At 36.5% G+C, this 19,833-nt stretch overlaps 1 protein-coding gene across 5 annotated transcripts in view; it reads left to right on the plus strand.

Annotated features, from left to right (window-relative positions):
• SRPK2 (SRSF protein kinase 2) overlaps positions 1 to 19,833 on the plus strand; it is a 140,201-nt gene that overhangs the window by 89,550 nt on the left and 30,818 nt on the right. For all 5 annotated transcript variants that reach the window (XM_027639590.1, XM_027639591.1, XM_027639587.1 and 2 more), the window contains 5 exons: positions 6,038 to 6,189; positions 12,999 to 13,107; positions 13,651 to 13,738; positions 13,856 to 13,943; positions 18,958 to 19,064. In XM_027639590.1, the coding sequence (XP_027495391.1) occupies positions 6,038 to 6,189; positions 12,999 to 13,107; positions 13,651 to 13,738; positions 13,856 to 13,943; positions 18,958 to 19,064 (544 nt within the window). The remainder of the gene's footprint in view (positions 1 to 6,037; positions 6,190 to 12,998; positions 13,108 to 13,650; positions 13,739 to 13,855; positions 13,944 to 18,957; positions 19,065 to 19,833) is intronic.

A 19,833-nucleotide genomic window follows, 5' to 3' on the forward strand; every position in this document is an offset into this window, starting at 1 on the left:
GTAGAAACTCTTTCAGTCATGTGACATGCCAGCACTCTCACTTTTTATGCGTAAGTTTTGTAGAATTGGAGATTGTAGTACAGTTTTGCACTAGAATAAGAACACAGATAGTGCTTTTCGTGTGAAGAAAAGCTGTCCCTGGAAGTTCACATTAACAATTTCTTGGAGTTAGTTAAAAACGTATCTCCTTATGCTCTGTTTCCTTCTGTATTTATAAACTTTGTTTCTAAAAACAGTAAGATGACCTCTGGCATAATTAAAAATAATTATTAAATTACAAATAATTGATCATGGCTATTAAATTTTAGAATTATTCAGAATTATAGCCTGTTTAAAATCTTACTTGAAATATGCAACATCATTTTGTTCTTTGAGCAAGAACTTCAAAGTTGTTTTGACCTTTTGTCTGTTTTTGTTGCTTGTTTTATGTGTGTGGATTTATTTAGAAAATCTCCATTTAAGGCTGCCTCCGGTTCAAAGAGCTCACTGTTACAAGGCACCTGTCTAATTAAACTAAATTTGCATTTGGAAAAAAAGAGCAGGCAAGAGTTCAGCTCGTAAAGCAGACACCATTTAAACAAAGGAGAAAGAGATGCAAACAGCTGAGTCTTTAAGATAATTAATAACAGCTGGAGGAAACTTGCGTATAGAGATTTCAGATTTTAAACTCTCCAGCACCTGCAAGCCTCACCCAGGAGCATGAAAGATTTTGCCTTCTGGAGCTGGAGAGAAGCATAGCTGGAGCTCCTTCCCAATGGACCCACACCCACTGGTAGATTTCGTGAAGCTCACGTCTCTCAGGAACCTTACAGCACATTTCTTCTGATGCTCACTCTCCCCCTTGCTTCCTCTTTTTACCTCTTCAAATTGAAATTCTCTAAAGAGCCTCTGTGGACATGTCAGGAGGTTAATAACATTGTTAGAATATAGTGTATTCCATATTTTATTTAATTAAATATATGAAGTCATTTAACCTAATTTTAATTGCATTTTCTGTTAGCAAAAAAAAGTCTGTGGTTGTGCTCATCTGAAAATCTGAAGGGAAGTTTTGTTTTCCTCTCTGATTGAGGTAGTTCCTAGCTTAATCCAACCATTTTTTTGTCTCCCTCCCAGTTTTTTTTTTTTGGTTTGACGCAATCTATTTTCCTAAAGGTAGAAGAATCAGTTGCAGTTTTTAGGTACATTCGAGGTAAAGCTCTGTTTACCTAAAATTAGTCCCCACGTGTACAGTGCAGTGTTCATAGAGAAGGACTCCTGCTGTTACATGCCTGTTCCCCGTGGGGAACATGAGGATTTCTTCAGGTAATCTTGTTGTATAGAACAAATAGCCTGCAATACATTCTTATCCATTATTTGATAATAAAAACATAATTTTTGTCTATGAGAGTTTTGGATAAAGAGGCCTGAAGTCTGTTTTGTTTTTTAGTAAAGGAAATCATTTATTTGTTGAGGAAGAGAAAGGAATGTCTGAACATGATGTGTCTGCACAAGCAGCCGAGGTGCATCTGTGTTCCCTCTGACCAGGAGCAGTTGCCTGGGGAAGAGCACAGGGTTGGGCCCCCAAGTGCTGAACGCTCTTCCAAATCCAGTGGTCTCAGGCTGATGGGCTTTGTGAGTCCAAGGGGTTTTTGCATTAGCTGTTAGCTGATCTTTCTTCCATGAGTTTTCCTGAGCCCTATTTGAAACTAACTTCTCTTATCCATGATATCTGAGGAGAAAAGGTGGTTTTAGTTTTTAACATCATGTTGCATGACTTTTTTTTATTTCCATTTTATGTCAACTTGGCTCAGTTTGTGTGAGGAGAGGCAGTGGACAGCTATTTCCTATTTGCTTTCTCTGTGCTTCTCAAGATTTTGTAGCTCTCTGCTGTCTCTTTTCCTGGCTGAAGAGTTTTGGTATGTTCAGATGCCTCCCATATGGAAGGCATTTTGTGATTTTAATCACCCTCACTACTCTTGTTTTACCTTTTCCAGAACAGAAGAATAGCAAATGAACCCACAACGTCAACAACAAAAAAACTGAACAGTTCTTCCTGAACTTCTCATAGTTTAATTTTCTCAGAATTTCCAGGTTTTAATGTTAGGGAAATTGCTTTTACTGTTGGCTGTTCCCCAGTGGGAACACAGAGCAACATGTCCATGATGGAGAACAGTAAAATTAAGTTGTCATTAATTTTGTGTTTCATAACACTGGGCAGTTGATTTTTTTATGAGACTCCATGGAGGGTTTTGATGTATTTTGCTTCAGCTTCACTGTAGAAGAGAAATGCTTCAACTTTTCTTTTGTCTTTTTACTAAACATCCCTTCTAAGAGCAGATTAAAAATAGGATTTAATTGTATTTTGATTGGACTTTGCTGTAAATTTATTTTTTCCATTCAAAAGACAGTAATTAAAAGACAAAATATGCTGATTAGTGTTTGCTAATTTTTGTAATGTTTCTTTCAAGACAGTCATAAGGTTTGTCATTGTAGCCTGTGGAGATGGTCAGTTCTCTGCATACCTGCTGGCAGAATACTGTGAGTCTAGAAATGGTGTGTCATCTTCTGTTAATTAAGTGTTTATGCTTGGATGGTGATGAATAACCTAATGGTGGTAGACCACAGAGTACCAAGTGATTACTTCAGAAAAAAAGGAAAACAAATTTAATATTAATCTCTGCATGCATGTATTACCTGAAGCATATAATTACATAACAACATTTTAGGAATAAGAAAGAGTAATAACTTGAAACAACACAGCTGTTGAATTAGCTTGTTATATTATGGTAGTATTTGACAATTGTATTTCTGAAAAGGAAATGGAGGTTGCATACATGTTTATTGCTCACAGCTTTCTTAATGACTGGATTTTTAGTATAAATGATGTTTTGAAGTCCACTTACAAGAAAAAATAATTCACATTTTCGCAAACTCTATACTGGAAAAAATGCAATCTAAGCTGAATAAAATATATATTCATGCCATAAACTGCAAATTAAGACATTGTTGAAGCATTCATCATAGCTTATCTTTGCGATTCAATAAAGGGGATACTAAGAAATGGCAAAACTGGAGCACTCTCATTGACTGATGTCCTACCTAAAACTGTGAAACTATGTATTGGCAGAAGAACAAGATTGGTGATGCCAGGATGAGTTATTCAACTTGTAGGCAGAAATGAAGCAGCCAAGTCAAGTGTTGAAAACTTGATCTTTACTTAGACCCCAGGAAAGTAAAAGTGAACAAAATGAAAGAACAATAAGAATCTCTTGCTAAGAATCCTAAACTGAAGGAAAAACCCAGCAAAATAAGGCAAGAGTGCAGAATTAGCAGTCAGGCTGATCTAACTTAGCAGCATTTCTTTCCTTCACTCATCTTGATTTTTTCAGAAGGTGCAAGCAAAGCTAAAAGGGCAAATCAAAGATTTTCCTCAGTTTAAAGCAGTGTTTTAGTTTTTGCAGATAAAAATCATAAATAATTCCAGAAGGAAATAAGGTAATATCTTTCCTTCCTTCCTGATGTGCACAAAGGAGAGTAGGAAAACACTCCTGAATACCAAAATCAGCTAGGATTGGAGACAGGAAAGAAAATAACCCTTTTCAAACCAAAATCAAATACAGTAGCTTGAGAAAGACTCAGAAGCAACCCTGTCTTCTTAACCTATTTTCTTAGGAATAAGTTTAGCATTTTTTTTACAAATCTTGTGTTGTACACTTCCTTTCTCCCTCATAGGGAGACTTGATGTTTATTTGAAAATGAGTGACAAAATGTTTGAATGTTGATTCCAGAAATGCTTCTGATTCTCTTTAAAATATTGCTTTTATTGTGTGAATAGAGTAAGTAGTTGTTATCTTTAAAGACAAAATCGGCACAATTTCAGTGGATTTTTGAATTTACAACCCCTGTACTGCATTTGCCCTCCTCTACCCTGGCCTTTTCTATAGTTGTACCATCTTATGTGACCAAAATAACATGGATACTTGTGGTCAGAATAAAGTAAAATTATGGTACAGCAAGGAGTCCAAGCACGGTGTTTCCTGACACACAATTCTTTCAGATATATTGATGAAGTGCAGGCTTTTTTACTGTGCATTCTCCTTCTTGCTCATGGAATCATTTAGGCTGGAAAAGACCTTTAAGGTCATCGAGTCCAGCTGTTAATTTTTAATTTTTAAATGTTCTTAGTTCTTGATCCGTGTATCCAAAATCATCTTTAAGGTTTGTAATTGTAGATCCTTATACGATAATTTGTTTAAGTAAAGATTTCTGCCAACAAGATGATGTTGTCAGCTTGCTGACGCCATGAAACCAGACTACTGGAGGGCCAAAAATCTGGTTTGTAGTAAGAGTAACTGGTCAGAGAATCTGCTGCACCTTCCTCTTGTGGTTTGCTTGCCTTGTCTCTATATGTACCATATAGAGACATCTGTTGGGAGCCAAACAGGAAGGGAAAAACCCAGCATAATTTATGTAAGTAGGAGCACGTGCAAATATATTTATTGTTTATCCTACAAATGGATCCCTTCTCTCTCTTCTATTCTGTTGAAAGCTTTATGTGGTTAAAAATTATGTAAATTTATTTGTTTGGTTAGGTTTCTCATAATAACTTAGTTCAAAATACTCCTTTTTAAATCTAACCATTTATTGACTGAAGAATTTTAGTATCTGGGAGGGGTAGCAGGCACATAAATTTGGAGTGCTTACAACTTTCAGTGATGTCCTTTAAAGCGAAGGCATAACAGCAGCTGCTGTGCAGGTGGTGAATGTTGCCAGTGAAATTTATTTATGACCAACTGCGTTCCCTTCGACACCAAATGCTCTGTCTGTCTGTCTTGAACAATTGCAGTGTTTAAAAAGAAAAAGGGGGAATTATAAGGAAGAGGACTTAGGAGTGGGATAAATGCAGTTTTTATTCATGATCAAGGAAGTATTTGAATTTTCTTTGTAGATGCTGAAAAATTAGGTTTCTGTTTTTTAATCATATGATTGACAGAATATTGTTAATATGCTCTTTTTCAGACATGTTAGATTTGAAGTAGATATAAATTTAAGCAGCTTTTGGTGGTATAAATGCTTGAAGTTACTTTGCAAATGTATTTGGGAAGTATATATTTTTTATTTGTAAGAAGTATGAATACAAAAAATAACATCAACCTGTTTGGAGAAGGCTTTCTAAATTATTTGACAGACAGGTACACTTCAACCCTGGACTTAAGTGTATTGAAAATACTCAGTTTTGAAATGTGAGTAGTTCTTAGGTGTTTAGAAATACCAGGTACAGCCTTAGTCAGAATAGGATATAAAATATAAACTGTATTTCACTTCTTTGGTTGTTTTTTTCTAAAATGGAGCTAACTGCAAGACAGAAGAGCATCTCTTGGCTGGCGGTGTTGGGGTTTGGTCGTTTGATTTTGTTTGGATTTTTTTTATTTAGCACATCTTAAAGCATATGGTATATATGGTATCTTAAAGCATATGTTCTGGGAATGCATCATAGGCTACTTAGGAAGATTAATTTTTTCTCTTATTTTGTAATAGCTCTTTTTCAGTACTTTGTATACTGATACAGCTTTCCATAGTCTTAGCAGCAGCTACAGATGCAGAGAAGTGCATTAAGGTTTGGGTCAGTGTCCCTTGAAGATTGTTTCTCGCTCTGTATTAGTGAGATCTTTCTTACTTCAGCTAGCAGGCAGGAGCTTTTCCATAACTTGATATTCTTTGAAAAGTATTTCTTCTCAGTTGTGCTCAAGATGTGTGTAACATCTCATTTGCTTGTCAGGAGTTTTAAAAGCTTGTCAATATCCAGTTATAAATGTTATGTATCTTTTCCAAGCTGTGCCAGTGAGTAAGTCCAAATTCACTTGAGACCTGCTTTTGGTTTGGTCAGGTGCCTCTCTGTCCATGCCTCCCTGTGGTCCTATGGGGGATATGAAAAATGGCAATGAGGACATGAGATGCTTCACTGGTATTTCCCAAAGCATTTTTCATCCCCTCTGGAGGATGGGGTGACCCCTGTGAGGAAGCTCTTTACCAAGTGTGGTCTCTCTTCTATTTTCAGGCCAGAGCCTCAACAGAAAGCTCCCTCTGCACCTCCACCTCCACCCCCGCCCCCACCTCCACCCCTGCCGGAGCCCACCCCACCAGAGCCAGAGGAGGAGATTTTGGGGTCCGACGATGAGGAGCAAGAGGATCCCGCAGATTACTGTAAAGGTGTGTGCAGTTCACCCCTGTCGGTGAGGGTGAACATTGCAGTGCGAGTCTTAGTTACGGTTCTTGGGAGATTTTTAAAGAACTGGTCTTTAATTATGGAATTTATTTATACTAGAATTAGGAACAACTACTCATTTCAGGTCCAGATGCATAATTGTCTTCAGCTGTAGTTTTTTACCTAGCCATAGCTTTATACATTTTGTAATAAATATACAAATACCCCATCCCTGTTTTCTTCCTGATGTCCTAGTTAAAAGAATAGAGAAGAAAATTTTCTTGACTGATGTGAGTTTTAAGAGAAACAAAAACACCCCAACCAAGACAAAACAACCCCTCTCACTCCAAAAAAAAGTTCCAAAATGCCTTGATGCCTTTAACAGCATTACTTACATTTATTTTGTAAACTGTATCTTTTTTTCCCTCTTCTTTTCTTACCTGCACTATCCGGAGATGTTACGATACTTTTCCACCTGCTGTCTTTCACAGCCCTCAGCATTGTCTGAGGCTCTCTACATCTTCATTTTATCTCAATTTCCTTAATTTCTGTATTTGCTATATTAATTTTTTAAATATTATTAAGTACATAAAAGTGTGACTGCAGTACAATAGTGTCGATACTTAAGTTTATTTTAATGTCACTGCTAAAGTTGTAGGTCTGTTCCCATTAGGGTAAAATGTATACTGTACTTAAATGAAAAACCGCAAATAACAGGTCTATCAACTCTGGGTTTTCTATTGTTGTAGATTTCAAGAATATGAATATACTTTAGGAAACTAAATTAAAGTTTTATCACTTCAGATTAATGCTTTTGAACAGCTGAAAAGCACTCTATGAACACTGACTATATCTGGTATTCTGTATTCCTCATACCAAGAAACAGTTCCCTATGTCAAATATCATAAAGTCTTACTTAATCAAGAGTTTCTGTGTAAGCCTGGAGATGTGCTATTTTAAGAAACCTCTCTCCCAGCCTGGAATAAGTGTTTTGTATTTTCAGATTTAACAGTGGAAAGTGACTATTTCATTTTAGTGTGAAAGTTTTATTAATATATGACATTTCAAATGTGTAAGTGGCTTACAAATGCCAGTAATGAAAGCCAAAACCAGCAAACTCCAACTAACTGTTGAAATCTGCAGCAGGGAAAAGAAAAACATGTCACTAAAGCATGCTCAGGTGTTTTGTTTTTTGTTTTCTTCTATCATTTTTGTTAAAACACATTTACTCCTTAAGATAACTCTCTTGGTATCTCTGACATCTTCCATCAGTGCATAAGGATTTGTTTAAACATCTGTTTACTTGTAAAGTCTGTATTTCCTTGAGATTAAGCATTTCAAGGCCCCAACTTAATTCTTTCCTGAAATAGAGACTGCGTTTAATTTCAAACAATCCATTGTTGTCTCTGTTCCAGTATCTCTTGCAAAATGCCACCATCTGCAGAAGCTAGATCACAAAACAAAAAAAAATAGTCCTAAGTTGACAGCCTGCTTATGAGTTACCTCTTTAACTAGAGCAGGTCAGGAGTGAGATCTGTATGCTTTTAAAACGAACTGCGTTGCACTAAGAATACTTGCAGGCTTCCTGAAAAATTATATGCATAAAAGTTCTAAATTTTTCTGATCCTGAAGCTTTGAATTTTTTAAAATATATTAAAGGTGGTTCAAGCTTTGGTTCATTTGGGATGTCATGATTGTTATTTGTTTCTACGAGAGCAGCGCTTTTGTTGTTCCAGTGGATGATTTACCTGTTTTCTGACCCTAATTTCCTGTAAGACTGAGCAGTACATTTCCTTCTTTTAGTCTGCTGGAGTTCAACTGGCAAGAGGCTCACTATAAGGATCTGAATTGAATGGGATTGGGATGATCTGGGGCTATAGAGACTTTCTGTTTGCATATTTTATATTCAGTATAGGGAATGAATAAGTTATTTGGTAAAGAATTCCAGGGATGGCTTTTAGACACATTATTTCCATTATTTTTGAGAGATGTTTTATTAGCTTGAATATCTTTTTCTGCTTTGGGTAGCCTAATATTTATTTACAGGGTGGTAGATAAAGATTTGGAAATTATTATTTATTTCTGGAGTGTCTCTTTTATTCCTAATTTTATCTTCAAGATGGCAGCCTTCCAGAGTTTTTGAGTGAAGCTCAGAGCATACTTCATCTCTTCTCAACCCTAATCTGAAATTTCATAGGAGGGCAATTTTGATGAAGAGTATATAATTAATTTTTTAAATGAATTTAACATATGGCCTGTTAACTTCCTGTTGAGTATTTTTTGTTACTAATTTTATTTTTAAGGTTATGTTACTGTGTGCTGGGCTTGCATCTTGACCATGTAACATGGTGGTTAGTAAATAGTCACTGTAGTTTTTTTAATCAGGAGGTTGGATCTATTCAAATCAGCACCTGATGTGAAAGACAACTTACAGCCATATGTGTAAAACAGACTAACTTCTGTTCCCTGGGGGCTTCCCCCAGGACCTGTTTAAATCTGTGACATGACTTCTGTTTGTATCACTGAATTTATATTAAATACTTCTCAAATATTTATTTGTGTAAGGATTGGAAATATCAAAAGTCCAACTTCATAATTTTTCAAGGGGTACTTAAACAGTGAAGTTAGTTTTTCTTCTTCTGTGTAAAGCCTTGAAACACTTGACGAATTTTTTCAAGAGCCTGTTGTGTCATGGATGTAATTGGAATTTTTTGCTTCTCTGATCATCTTCCTTGCCCCCTGGAGATGTCTCCCATTCATCCCGCTCACAAAGGGAATAATTCCCTATACAAACATAGAACGAGCCAACTACAATTACCAATACATTCAGGAGGCATTCAGGAATAATGATCTCATTTTTCTGACCCTCTTTCTTGCATGCATGTAGCTAGCTGGCTGTGAGAGACTTTTTTTTTTCCTGTGTGTGCTGCAGTGAATAGTAAAACAGGTTTGTTTTTTTTTTTTGTTGTTACGTTATCAGCAGTACCACTGATACATTGTATGTTTTCCAATGCCTGTATTTTTTTCCCAAAAGTACGTAATTTTTCCCAAACAGTTAATTTTTCATAGGTATTTTCATGTTACTGTTTTTAGAAATACTTTCTGTATCACGAAGAACTGAAATAATTACATTCATTACATTCAGGATGACAGCAGTTTTTAAAATGCATTTAACTGTGTTGCTACCTGATTGTCCACAACCCTTAAGTGCATATGTCACTGATATGAATGGTCAGGGAGTAATGTGTACAGGAGTGGTAACTGATTATTTCCAAAACTGCTCCTGTTGTGGCTTAGGGCAGTGGAAAGTATCTTCTGAAATATATATAGTCAGAGAATATGCTGCCACTGTTGGCATCTGTCACATAGGCTGGTGTATTGCTATAATTAGTTGTGACAGTGGTGTGGGGACCAAAATAACGTGGGTTTTACATATATAGTATTGTTACACTTGCAACACATAGAGTTTACTAAAATAATGTATCAACCCTCAGTTTATTAATTTGACTTTAGTGTCTTGGATTTCCTCTATATGGTGTTTTCTTTTCTGTCGGTGATGGGAAGAAATTATCAGAAGTTTTTGATTACTTTGAAGCACAGGTATGCCAAAAGCTGCCTTACAAGGCAACTATTCTTAGAAACATGTTTTTATGTGTATTTAAAGTCTTCATTCATCATTGAGTGTTATGCCGTTAACATGTTAAAAAAGCAACTGTTTTGCTCAGTGCAAAAAAATTATTTGTGGACATTATTTTGTATACTTGAAGGCCCACATCCTTCTGGCAGTGAAAAAGACTGAATGAATTGTGAGTGCTTTACATCTGAAGTCATTTGGCTGTTAGAGAATGACTTAATAGAACTGGATATTTAGGAAAATTGTCAAGTGTTCCAGAAATAATTATATTGTTGAATTTTGAAATCTGTTAGCAAACCATAGAGAGGTATTAAAATTAGGTGTTAAAATTTAATTTTTTTTAATTCTATATGTTTGTAAAGAAAAAGTTATTATATAGAGAATAATGTTTCATACTTCACACTGGTTTTGTGCAATAATAAATGCAGCAAAAACTCAGTTCAGAAGAAATGATCCTGTGATGGTGAATTATGTGAAAGTCTCTTACATAAATTTTGGTATCAGGTCATCAGACTTGATTCCTTTCACAAATGCAAACCTTTTCAGTAAAGGAAAGGTAGAATTTCTGTATGTTGTCTTAACCTTCCACTCTATGATTTCATAATTCTGGATAGAGTTTTATGGAAAAAATTTACCAAATAGTAGAATTTTCTTTTTTTTTGTTTTAAAACAGTCAATAGCTGTCTTAAATAATGATTATATTTATCCAGATTGTTAAATATCTTCATCAGCTGTTACTAGAAGGATGGTTAAAAAGACAAATTAAAATTCTAATTTTTCTATCAGTCTGGATTCACATTTGTGTGTTTGCTCAGCAAAATTTCTTTAATAATGAAACTGCAGTAGACTTGGGCTTCATATGTGTCTCATACTGTTTCTTTTTGCAAATGGACAGCATAATAGTCAATACTTACTCTCAGTAAGTCCATGTCCCCCTCCTTTCCTGGAGAGTAGAACAGGTGAGGTGTTCCAAAAGTGGTCTGGTTTTTTCTTTGGAAATAAGGAGTTCCCGCTTGGCAATGTGTGCATCCTTACTGAGGTTGGCACAGTAAGAGGTATCTTTTTAGGTTGCTAGGTGAGTTGCCCTGGCAGCTTTCATGAACACTTGCCTCCTAGTGATGGAGGAATGGGGAGTTCTTCCCCTGAGGGCAGTCCTGAGAGTTAATCCTAGTCTAGATCCCTGTGTCTCAGTCCCCCTGTTATGCCTTGTACTGCTCCTGGACCAGGGCCTTCTTTTTCCTTTGCACTTTTTTATCTGCAAATGTTGGTGTCTATACACCTAATGATATGTGAAATGAAATGTTGTGTGTCATAGTAAGCGTGCAGTTCTCATGGGTTAAGAGTATAAAGATTGTTCTCATATCAGGGTCTTCATAGATTTGTGCAGAATTCTCGTGGAAAAGATGTAACTTCTTCACCTACGTGCCAGGCTAAAGGAGCTGAGGGTGCTCTGTCCATGCTGCCTGTGCACATCAGACTCATTCTGGTGCCTGCTGGGCAGGGAGGGAGTGGGGACTTGTGCTGCTCTTCTGAAATTGTTGCTGTCGCTTGGCTCAGACCTGCCCTGCCAAGACAAACACTTGTGATTGCTGCTTCCCTGATGAAGGAGGGTTGGAGCTGTTGGAGTCTCTGGCAGTGGGATCATGTGTGGGAGCCTGGGCAGCTGCAACCATGTTGGATGGGTCAGCTTTGGTTGAAGCTGTGAGCAAGCCTCCAAGTGTCTGCTGTTTGCTAAGCTTGAAGTTACACCTTAACATACATAGATCAAAGCTATGCGTGTTTTAGAGTTTGTTAGACATACCAACATCTAACACAATACTTTATTTAAGCTTTATCCTTCTGTTGAATATGTAATCTTTAGAATTCTATTGTACAGTTGTGTTAAATTTATTAATCTGCTCTGGAAGCATTTGAGAGAAGTTCATAAATAAATCCTTGAGCTTCTGTTAAGGCAGAAGATGTTATTAGCAGGAAAAAAATATAAAAATATCCAGATTTGACATCACACTTCCACAGATAAAAGGAGATAAGAGAGACATCCCTGTTTCAAATCCAAGGAATTAAGTTATAAATTCACATTGTTGTCTTAACTGTGTACCAGTTCTAACAAGATTTTCAGGGGCTTTCAAAACAAATATAGCAACTTAGATTGCATTCTGAGGTTTTCCTGATTCCAAATGGAATAGTCAATAGTGGAGGATCCTGCCAAAGGACAGCTGGGCATGACATCGTGAAGGACCAGAAAGAGACAAAGAAGTGATTCCTTGGCAGCTGCTCTGAGTCTGCTGCTGTTGATGTCCTGGAGGGTTCATGGTGCAACTTTATTATTTGTTTGCAATTTAGGCAGAATTGTGGATGTTATTGTTGGTGTGTTAAGGTCTGAATAAAAATCCTGTGTGATCACTAGCTTCCCTGTATTTGACTGGGTGGAGGAATGCCTCTCAAGACAAAAAGGAAATAAAAGGCTTCATTGCACCTCCTCACACTGCCTACAAACCTGAGTTTCAGCCTACTCTGTTCTGTTGGCCTTTCTGTCTTGTGAGGCTCTGGAGGACCTGTGTAGTAGTGGAAGTTAGGACTGCGGACTTTAGTAATTAAAGAGCATTTCAGACAAAGCCCATAGCTGCCTACTCTCTCTTCCTCACTGTAAAACCCTCAGACATCAGAAAAATGTGTTGCTGCTGTGGGTCACGAGCCAAGCAGAAGAGCAGCAGTAAGGTCTGCATTGTTCTTAACATTTTCTCAGGAAGTATTTTATTGCTGCTTTTATTACTAGAAAGCAAATGGGAATTAAAACAATCTCTGTTGAGATTCTGCAATCATCCAAAGTATGTTGATTGGAGAAGCTTCAAATACGATAAAGAAATAATGTAGATCTCTTCTGTACTGTCTGTGAAGTGGAAGATAAGCCTGAGGAAATACAGAACAGATGGTAATATTACCATAAATAAAAACCATAAGAGAGAAGGGTGAATAAACTCTACAGTAGTTACAGGACATGAGTTTTTTCCCTCCAGGCCAAGCAAGGCAGAATTTTTGACATTAAAGTTTTCTTGAGATTTTCTATTTATAGTACAGGACAATTTGAGAAGGAAAATTTATGGTACAAGAATGACTTGAAAACCTGGGAATTATTGTTGTTTTCTGAATATTCTTTTTCTACTCATTTTTTCATGAAAGGAGGCTATCATCCAGTGAAAATTGGTGATCTTTTCAATGGCCGGTATCATGTTATTAGAAAGTTAGGATGGGGACACTTCTCTACAGTCTGGCTATGCTGGGATATGCAGTAAGAAAACTATTTATTTCCATACACTTTTTTTTTTAATATGTTACTTTATTATGTCTGCAGTAACTTTTGTTTTACATGCATGATAAAGTTATGTAAATGTTTGCTATTGTTTTATGCAGAGAGATAACTACAGTTGTATTTTGATTAAGGGTATAGCTTATAAAAGCTCTCAGAATAAATGTAATTTTATTTTCTTTGACAAATTAGCTTTGCTTATTGAATTCTCGTGTTTTGAACATGCGAGAATAAGCTAATGTTTTTATGTCTGTTGTATCTTTAATAAAAAATATAATATACCTTGATTAAATGATAAAATGTGTAAGCAGATTCCTCTTTTAAAGACATTAGCACCAAGACAACAAAATATTCAATAAATTAGGCTTGTAACAGTACTGTTAAAAGTTCTTGTTAAGTGTAATTTCGGTATTTTCTGTCAGAATACATAAGACTATGAAGTTTTCTATTTAAAATTTCCCAACCTTCAAACCATGTTTGTATTAGCTCAGAGTATGTGTTAAAAATGTTTCTGTTCTTTTCAAGGGGAAAAAGGTTTGTTGCAATGAAAGTTGTAAAAAGTGCCCAGCATTATACAGAGACAGCCTTGGATGAAATAAAGTTGCTCAAATGTGTAAGTACCACTCTTACAATACAGTGTTCAGTACCAATACTACTAATAATAATCTAACTAATTAGTATTTAAAGTGAATTTTTTCCTAAAATGTCAGTGTTTGCATTATTGGTTTAGGTTCGTGAAAGTGACCCTAATGACCCCAACAAGGACATGGTTGTACAGCTAATCGATGACTTCAAAATTTCTGGAATGAATGGAATTCGTATCCTTTTGAAAACATGGCATCTTCATTAAAAATGGTCTATTAGCTCTGGATTTTTTTCTAGTTATTCTTACTTTAAATATGTAAACTAGAAACACCAAAATATAAGTAGATGCAAAGAGTAGTCCAGTGTGTAATGCACTCCCTGGAGTGAAAGTAACCTAGCTTTTCTAAACACAATGCAAAATTTAAAAAGAAATCACATGAATCCTGTCATGGTGTGGTAGAACTGCAGATAGTTTGCTTTAAAACTAGAGTTTTAATGAAAACATTTGTGATAACTGAAACTTACAAGAAATATTGTTTTGTTCTAGACTGGTAAAGAGAAAGTGCGAAGAAGCTGGTTTCTGATTTCTTGTGGGAAGTGGGAGGATGTGGAGGTTCTTGTCTTGTTCATGTGATCATCTTTTGGCCAGGTGTTAACCCTGTTTTGGAAAAGTTGTAAAGCTTCACCTTCAAACGCTTCCTTTAAAAAAGAAGGAGGGGGAGAGGAAAGGAGAGAGACAAAGTAAAATATGACTGAGTATTGTTCTTGGGAAAATTTTGGGTCTGATTTTAGAATTGAGCTAAACTGAGTTACCTTGCTAATTACATATTTTAGCAGCTTATTATATTACTGTGCTCTCATTAATTTTTATAGCTGGTATTTATGTGTATGCTTGTTGTGTTTTGGAGCCCTAATAGCAGACCTCATTGTTCATGGTGTCATACCACCAGACAGAGACAGTTCTTCCTCTAGAGAACTTCATACTGCATTTTGGTGATGTGCCTTCAATCTTCAGCAGATCAGATTAAGGTGGCTTTCACCAGCTCTCATCAAGGAGAGGAATGTAGGTGACTTCTCAGTAAATGTGAACGCTCACTAGCAAGCATCCTTCCAGAGAAAAGTGTGCAGCAGTTTTCATCTCATTCATCTGTCTCTTGACATTAGTTATGGGGCCTTTGGGTATGTGGTGAGTGAGAATGAGAGTGTGGGGTCAGGTATTCTTGGTTAGAAACTGGTGTTAACTCCTTTTCCCCAGTTTGATGTGTTCTATGGTTGCGTCAGTGGTCAGCTACCATGGTAGAAAGGCGCTTAAATGTAAGTGAAATTAGTATAGTCTGCTTTTTTCCCCTGAGTTTTATTATCAAATTAGAAAGAATTAAAATAAACCATACAGTTGCTAGTAGTCATTTCAAACTGAATATAAATGATGATCAAAGAAATTGCTTAACACAGCAAAGAACTCTGGGTCGGGTTTCTTGATGCTGCTGTTGTGCTACCAGAAAATAGGTTTAATTTATGAGTTTAGATGCTCATGAAGAAGCAATTTATAAATACCTGTATTTTGTCTAGCTATTCACAAAAATATAATGTGGCTAAAGTACTTCAGGTCTTCAGCTGACAGCTGTACAATTGAAGAATAATAAAAGTTAGTTTTAGAAATCAAAAATTTCTATTTACTGTTTTTATTGTAAAACTCTTATTATGAAATAGGGAATAAGAAAATGCATTCATAACTATACATAGAAATAACTCCTACCCGTTTATCAGAGCAGTTTCCCAGTAATGTTCTTAAATTCTTGCTAAGATTCACATGTATGTATACAACTATATTAAAGGTGAGAACCGTTTCTAAGTGTGGAGAGTAGATTTTGTTAGTGATAATATTTTGAAAGCATATCCAGGCTTGTATCTTTTTGAAATATAGCATTTACATTGACAAAACCAAAAGAGATCATGTGCTAAGGGTTCAGGTAACTTTGTATTAGCTGATTAAAATTGGACACCTCATGTTGATTTATTCTATTACAGTTTTCATGTTGAAAACTCTGACAGTATAGAAGTTTTATTGTGGAAGGCAAATGCCCTTGCCTTACTGAGAAATAGATTTTCCAGACAAGTGCCAGTATACAGGATGACCTGATACTGGACTCAGATTTGAATTGCAGCTGTCTGAAGGCTACCAATGAAAATAGGATACCAGGTATCTTATGCATCCTGAGTTATTTGAGCAGGGGTTGGTTGCACTGATTATTTGATCAACTCATTTTTGTCTTCTAGGGAAAATAATCTTTAGTGCATGTTCTCTTGGGAGGGAGCAAGTAATTGATTTTAATGTTTTGCTGCTGTTTACATTTTTAAAATGCCATATCAGTGCTGCATTAGTGTCATTGAGTTGAACAGGTTGAGAGAAATAGAGTAATTTAAGATTTTTTCCATGGTCTGCTGTTTCCAGCTTCCTTTGGGCAAGTCACTAAAGATCTGTTCCTTGACTATAAATTAAAACAACATATGCTTCTTAGAGGCTCAGTTATTGGTTATGGATTACATTTAAAAGTTAAAGCAAGACAGAAGAGTGGTGGGTGAATCCTTTGGATGGCTAATATCACGAAATATCATGGAGCTTCCAAACAGGAAAAATTATCAAGAACCAGTGTAGAACAGAGCTGGGAATGTGCAGAGCCATTGGCCTGCACTGTGTATCTGCAAACAGTCATCTTTCTCCTAGGAGCTGTAATAAGTGTTTATATACAGAGGAATTCTAATAATGTGTGTTATGCCCCATTAGACTGAAAATTTTTTAGTTACTTGTATATTTTAAAAAGATGGCAGTTACAGTTTTGTCATGAAATAACAGAACTCCAGAACTTGGGTACTTTGGTGTTTTCAGTAAGGTAGGTTATTATTTTTGTTTGCACTGGATATTTATTAGAGCCTTAATAAAGGTTCATTTGAGTGTAGCTTTTTTTTAAGTAAAGATCAGATAATCACATAATGGAACAAGAATTTGGAGAGACAAGTGACACAATAAAGAAGGAAACATTATAATGATTGTAATAAATGTATCTCCAAAGAATATACAGCATTAATTAAATGCCATGGCACCTAAATGCTCCCAATCCAGAAGCAGCTGAAATACCTCCTGAAGTCTTTTGTGTTGGTACTAGAGCCTCATTTCATTTAGCTTAACTAGCCTTTAACCCTCACCTAAATGCTCTAGTAATGTGTGTTTGTAGACAGATAGTTACAGGTAGGATTTGAGTCAAGAAGGAACAGCTCTCAGTACTTAAGCCTGTCAACTGGTTAATGTTATGTTTGCTCTCACTTTTGCTGCTTTGCTTCGTTTTCCCCTTTCAGACATCCCCCATGCTGCTTTGAAGAGCGTTCCACAAGAGGCATGTCCACTGGGCGGGTTTATTTTTACTGGAGGATTTTTTGGACCTACTCACCTGTCAGGATATTGGTGCTGTAGGAGGGTCCTAGGCTTGCAAGGCTAGTTTCCTGATAGTTAATGCATAACTTTTCCCAGACTCTTGCTTGTGGACAGTCTGGCTTACAGCTAATGTTTTCGAGACCAGGATAGTAAATCAGACAACAGTCACATTTTCGCATGCCTGCTCCCAACACTGAGCCTGCTCTGCGTCTTCTCCCCATTCCAGTTGTCTCTCCAGTACTGAGTGTGCCTTGACTTTGTCAGAGTCCTCCCAGCAAAACGTTGCAGTCTTTTTTCAGGTAGGCGTCACTTCTCTTTCTTGTGACCCTTGTTCTTTTTGTCTGCCTCTGCCATTACTCTTACATCTTACTTCTTGGTGCCCTCCCGTTTCAGTCATTCACTTCTTTGCAGCCCTTTTTCTTCTGGTTACTGGCAAGGCTTAACACTTCTGTAAGTGTGAGGAATGGCAGGAATGTGCACTGAAGAGTCTGCAGCAGCAGTGGTCTGAAGTACTGTGGGTGGGTGTCCTAAATTTCATTTCTGAATGTTGCAGTGTCTTGCCTTTATGAAATCTGGTGTTGCTGTAGCTTTGCAACTTCCCTGCGTGGGCTCAGTTAATAAACCTTGCAGAGCTGATGTACTCTGCTCATCCTTTGTGAAGGCTAGGTGCTCTACTAGTGACTTCTGTTCATTGTGGGGTACAGAAACCAAGACTCCTCTGAATGAACAGAGTTTTGTAATGTTCTAAGTAGACCTGATTGGTATGATTGGGAAATGACTATTCAGTGTCTCCTCTAATACAGGAATTCAGGAACATGAAGCGAGATGAAGTTTAGCAGCAGTTTCGTTACAGTTCTTCACAAGGTGCTTTGACCAGTCTTTAGACCTCTTACCTTTGCTCTAATTTCAGTATGGTATGTAGGCCTGTATGCTGTTTTCTGGGCCTCATAGAATCCTTTGTGATCACCCATATCTGCACATAATTGAGTTTTTTCAGCTAGATCGATCCACCGTTTGTTCTGGATGTCACGGAGTTTCTGTTGGAGCCTGCTGCATGCAAGACGAAAAGCTATTTTTCTTGCATGACAGGATGGCAGTGCAAGGTGCTCTTGGTGGGTGGTTCTCTTCTTCCTCAACAATTCCTGTATCTCTTGATTGTTTTCATCAAACCAGTCCTTGTTCTTCTTGAGAGAGAACCACAAATTACGGGAAGTTCCTGCACCTTGTTTTTTTCCTAATAATCTTCCCTAATAATCTACTGTTGGCCTCTCTCAGTGGCCAGTAGTAAATGCTGGGTCACATTAAATGTTTTGGCATTGTAGGTTGTCAGAGACCCATTCTCTTACTACTCTGGTATTTGTTGTGAAGTGATTCTTAATTGAGCCTAATAAGGATTTTTAGTATGGTTCATTTTCTAAAACACTGTTGCTGTGCGCTTTCGTTATTAAAACCTCCTATGCCGATAATTTAAAATTTAGTAGAAACTAGAGATAATAGGCTGAATCAGTACTTTTAAGTGTTTCAAAGAGAACAAAATGAATTAGTTACTTTTTACAGTTACTTATTTAATTGTTCATCCTGGTGCTGTTGTTAACATGTAGAAATAATGGATAAGATTTGTGTAATTAAAATGTTTTACTTTAATTTGTTCTGCAGTTGGGCACTGGTTTTGTATGTGTTTATATATAATTGAAACTTTAGGGGGAACCGCTTTCCCTCTAAACTGGGTGATGATTGCTTTAGCCAGTACGCAAGCAAATGTCTGTGTTGATCTCATCAACAAGTTTATTTGGAAATTATCCTTAATTAAATCCCAGATGTCTGTATGGTCTTTGAAGTACTTGGACATCATCTTCTAAAATGGATAATCAAGTCCAACTATCAAGGCCTTCCTATCCGTTGTGTAAAAAGTATAATTCGACAGGTAAGATTTGTTAATAATCAGGTTTATTTAATAATTAGGTTTACTTCTGTAATTTTATTAGGTTTTGCCACCATTGTTAACAATTTGAAGGTTGGATTTATGATATTTGAACTGAACTCTTACTAATTAATATCTAAGATAAGATAATTTTATGGGCATTCTCAGGGGTTTGCAAGAGCATCTTTCTGGGTAGCCTGCACTTCCGCATACTGGTGGGTTTTCGGACAGTTGTATTGTGTTTTTTTAATCAAGGTTTTCCACAGATAAAGGAGTTTCCTGAACCACTTCAGAAAATAAAAAGTTGAAGCAATGAGTCTTTCTTCATGGATGTAAGGATATTCCTGTTAAATTGCAGTTTTGGTTGACATCATGCTTTTTAAATATATCATCAGAACTGTGGGAAATAATGCATTATGATGAGGAGGATGATGATGAAGAACAAAAATTGTCTCTCTCTGAAAAACAGATTATAAATGAAAATAACCTGTTATTTGAAAAATTGCTGTCCATCTGTGTTTTAGTTTTCGTAGAGTCAGAGTTTTAAAAAGGTGAAACGCTTCAGACCATTTCACTAGGAAGTGTTCTTTCAAAATATGTTCTTTTGCTATGCTATGAAAATCAAGTTGCTGAGGGATGATTGTAAGGAGAAATAGTGTTTCAGCAAGGAAAAAGCATATGTCATAGAGTCGTCTAGGTTGGAAAAGACTTGAAGATCATCGATTCCAGCTGTTAACCCAGCACTGCCAAGTCCACAACTAAACCATGTCCC

Source organism: Corapipo altera, unplaced genomic scaffold, assembly GCF_003945725.1.
Source record: "Corapipo altera isolate COAL_440 unplaced genomic scaffold, ASM394572v1 1b, whole genome shotgun sequence".
Classification (NCBI taxonomy): domain Eukaryota; kingdom Metazoa; phylum Chordata; class Aves; order Passeriformes; family Pipridae; genus Corapipo; species Corapipo altera.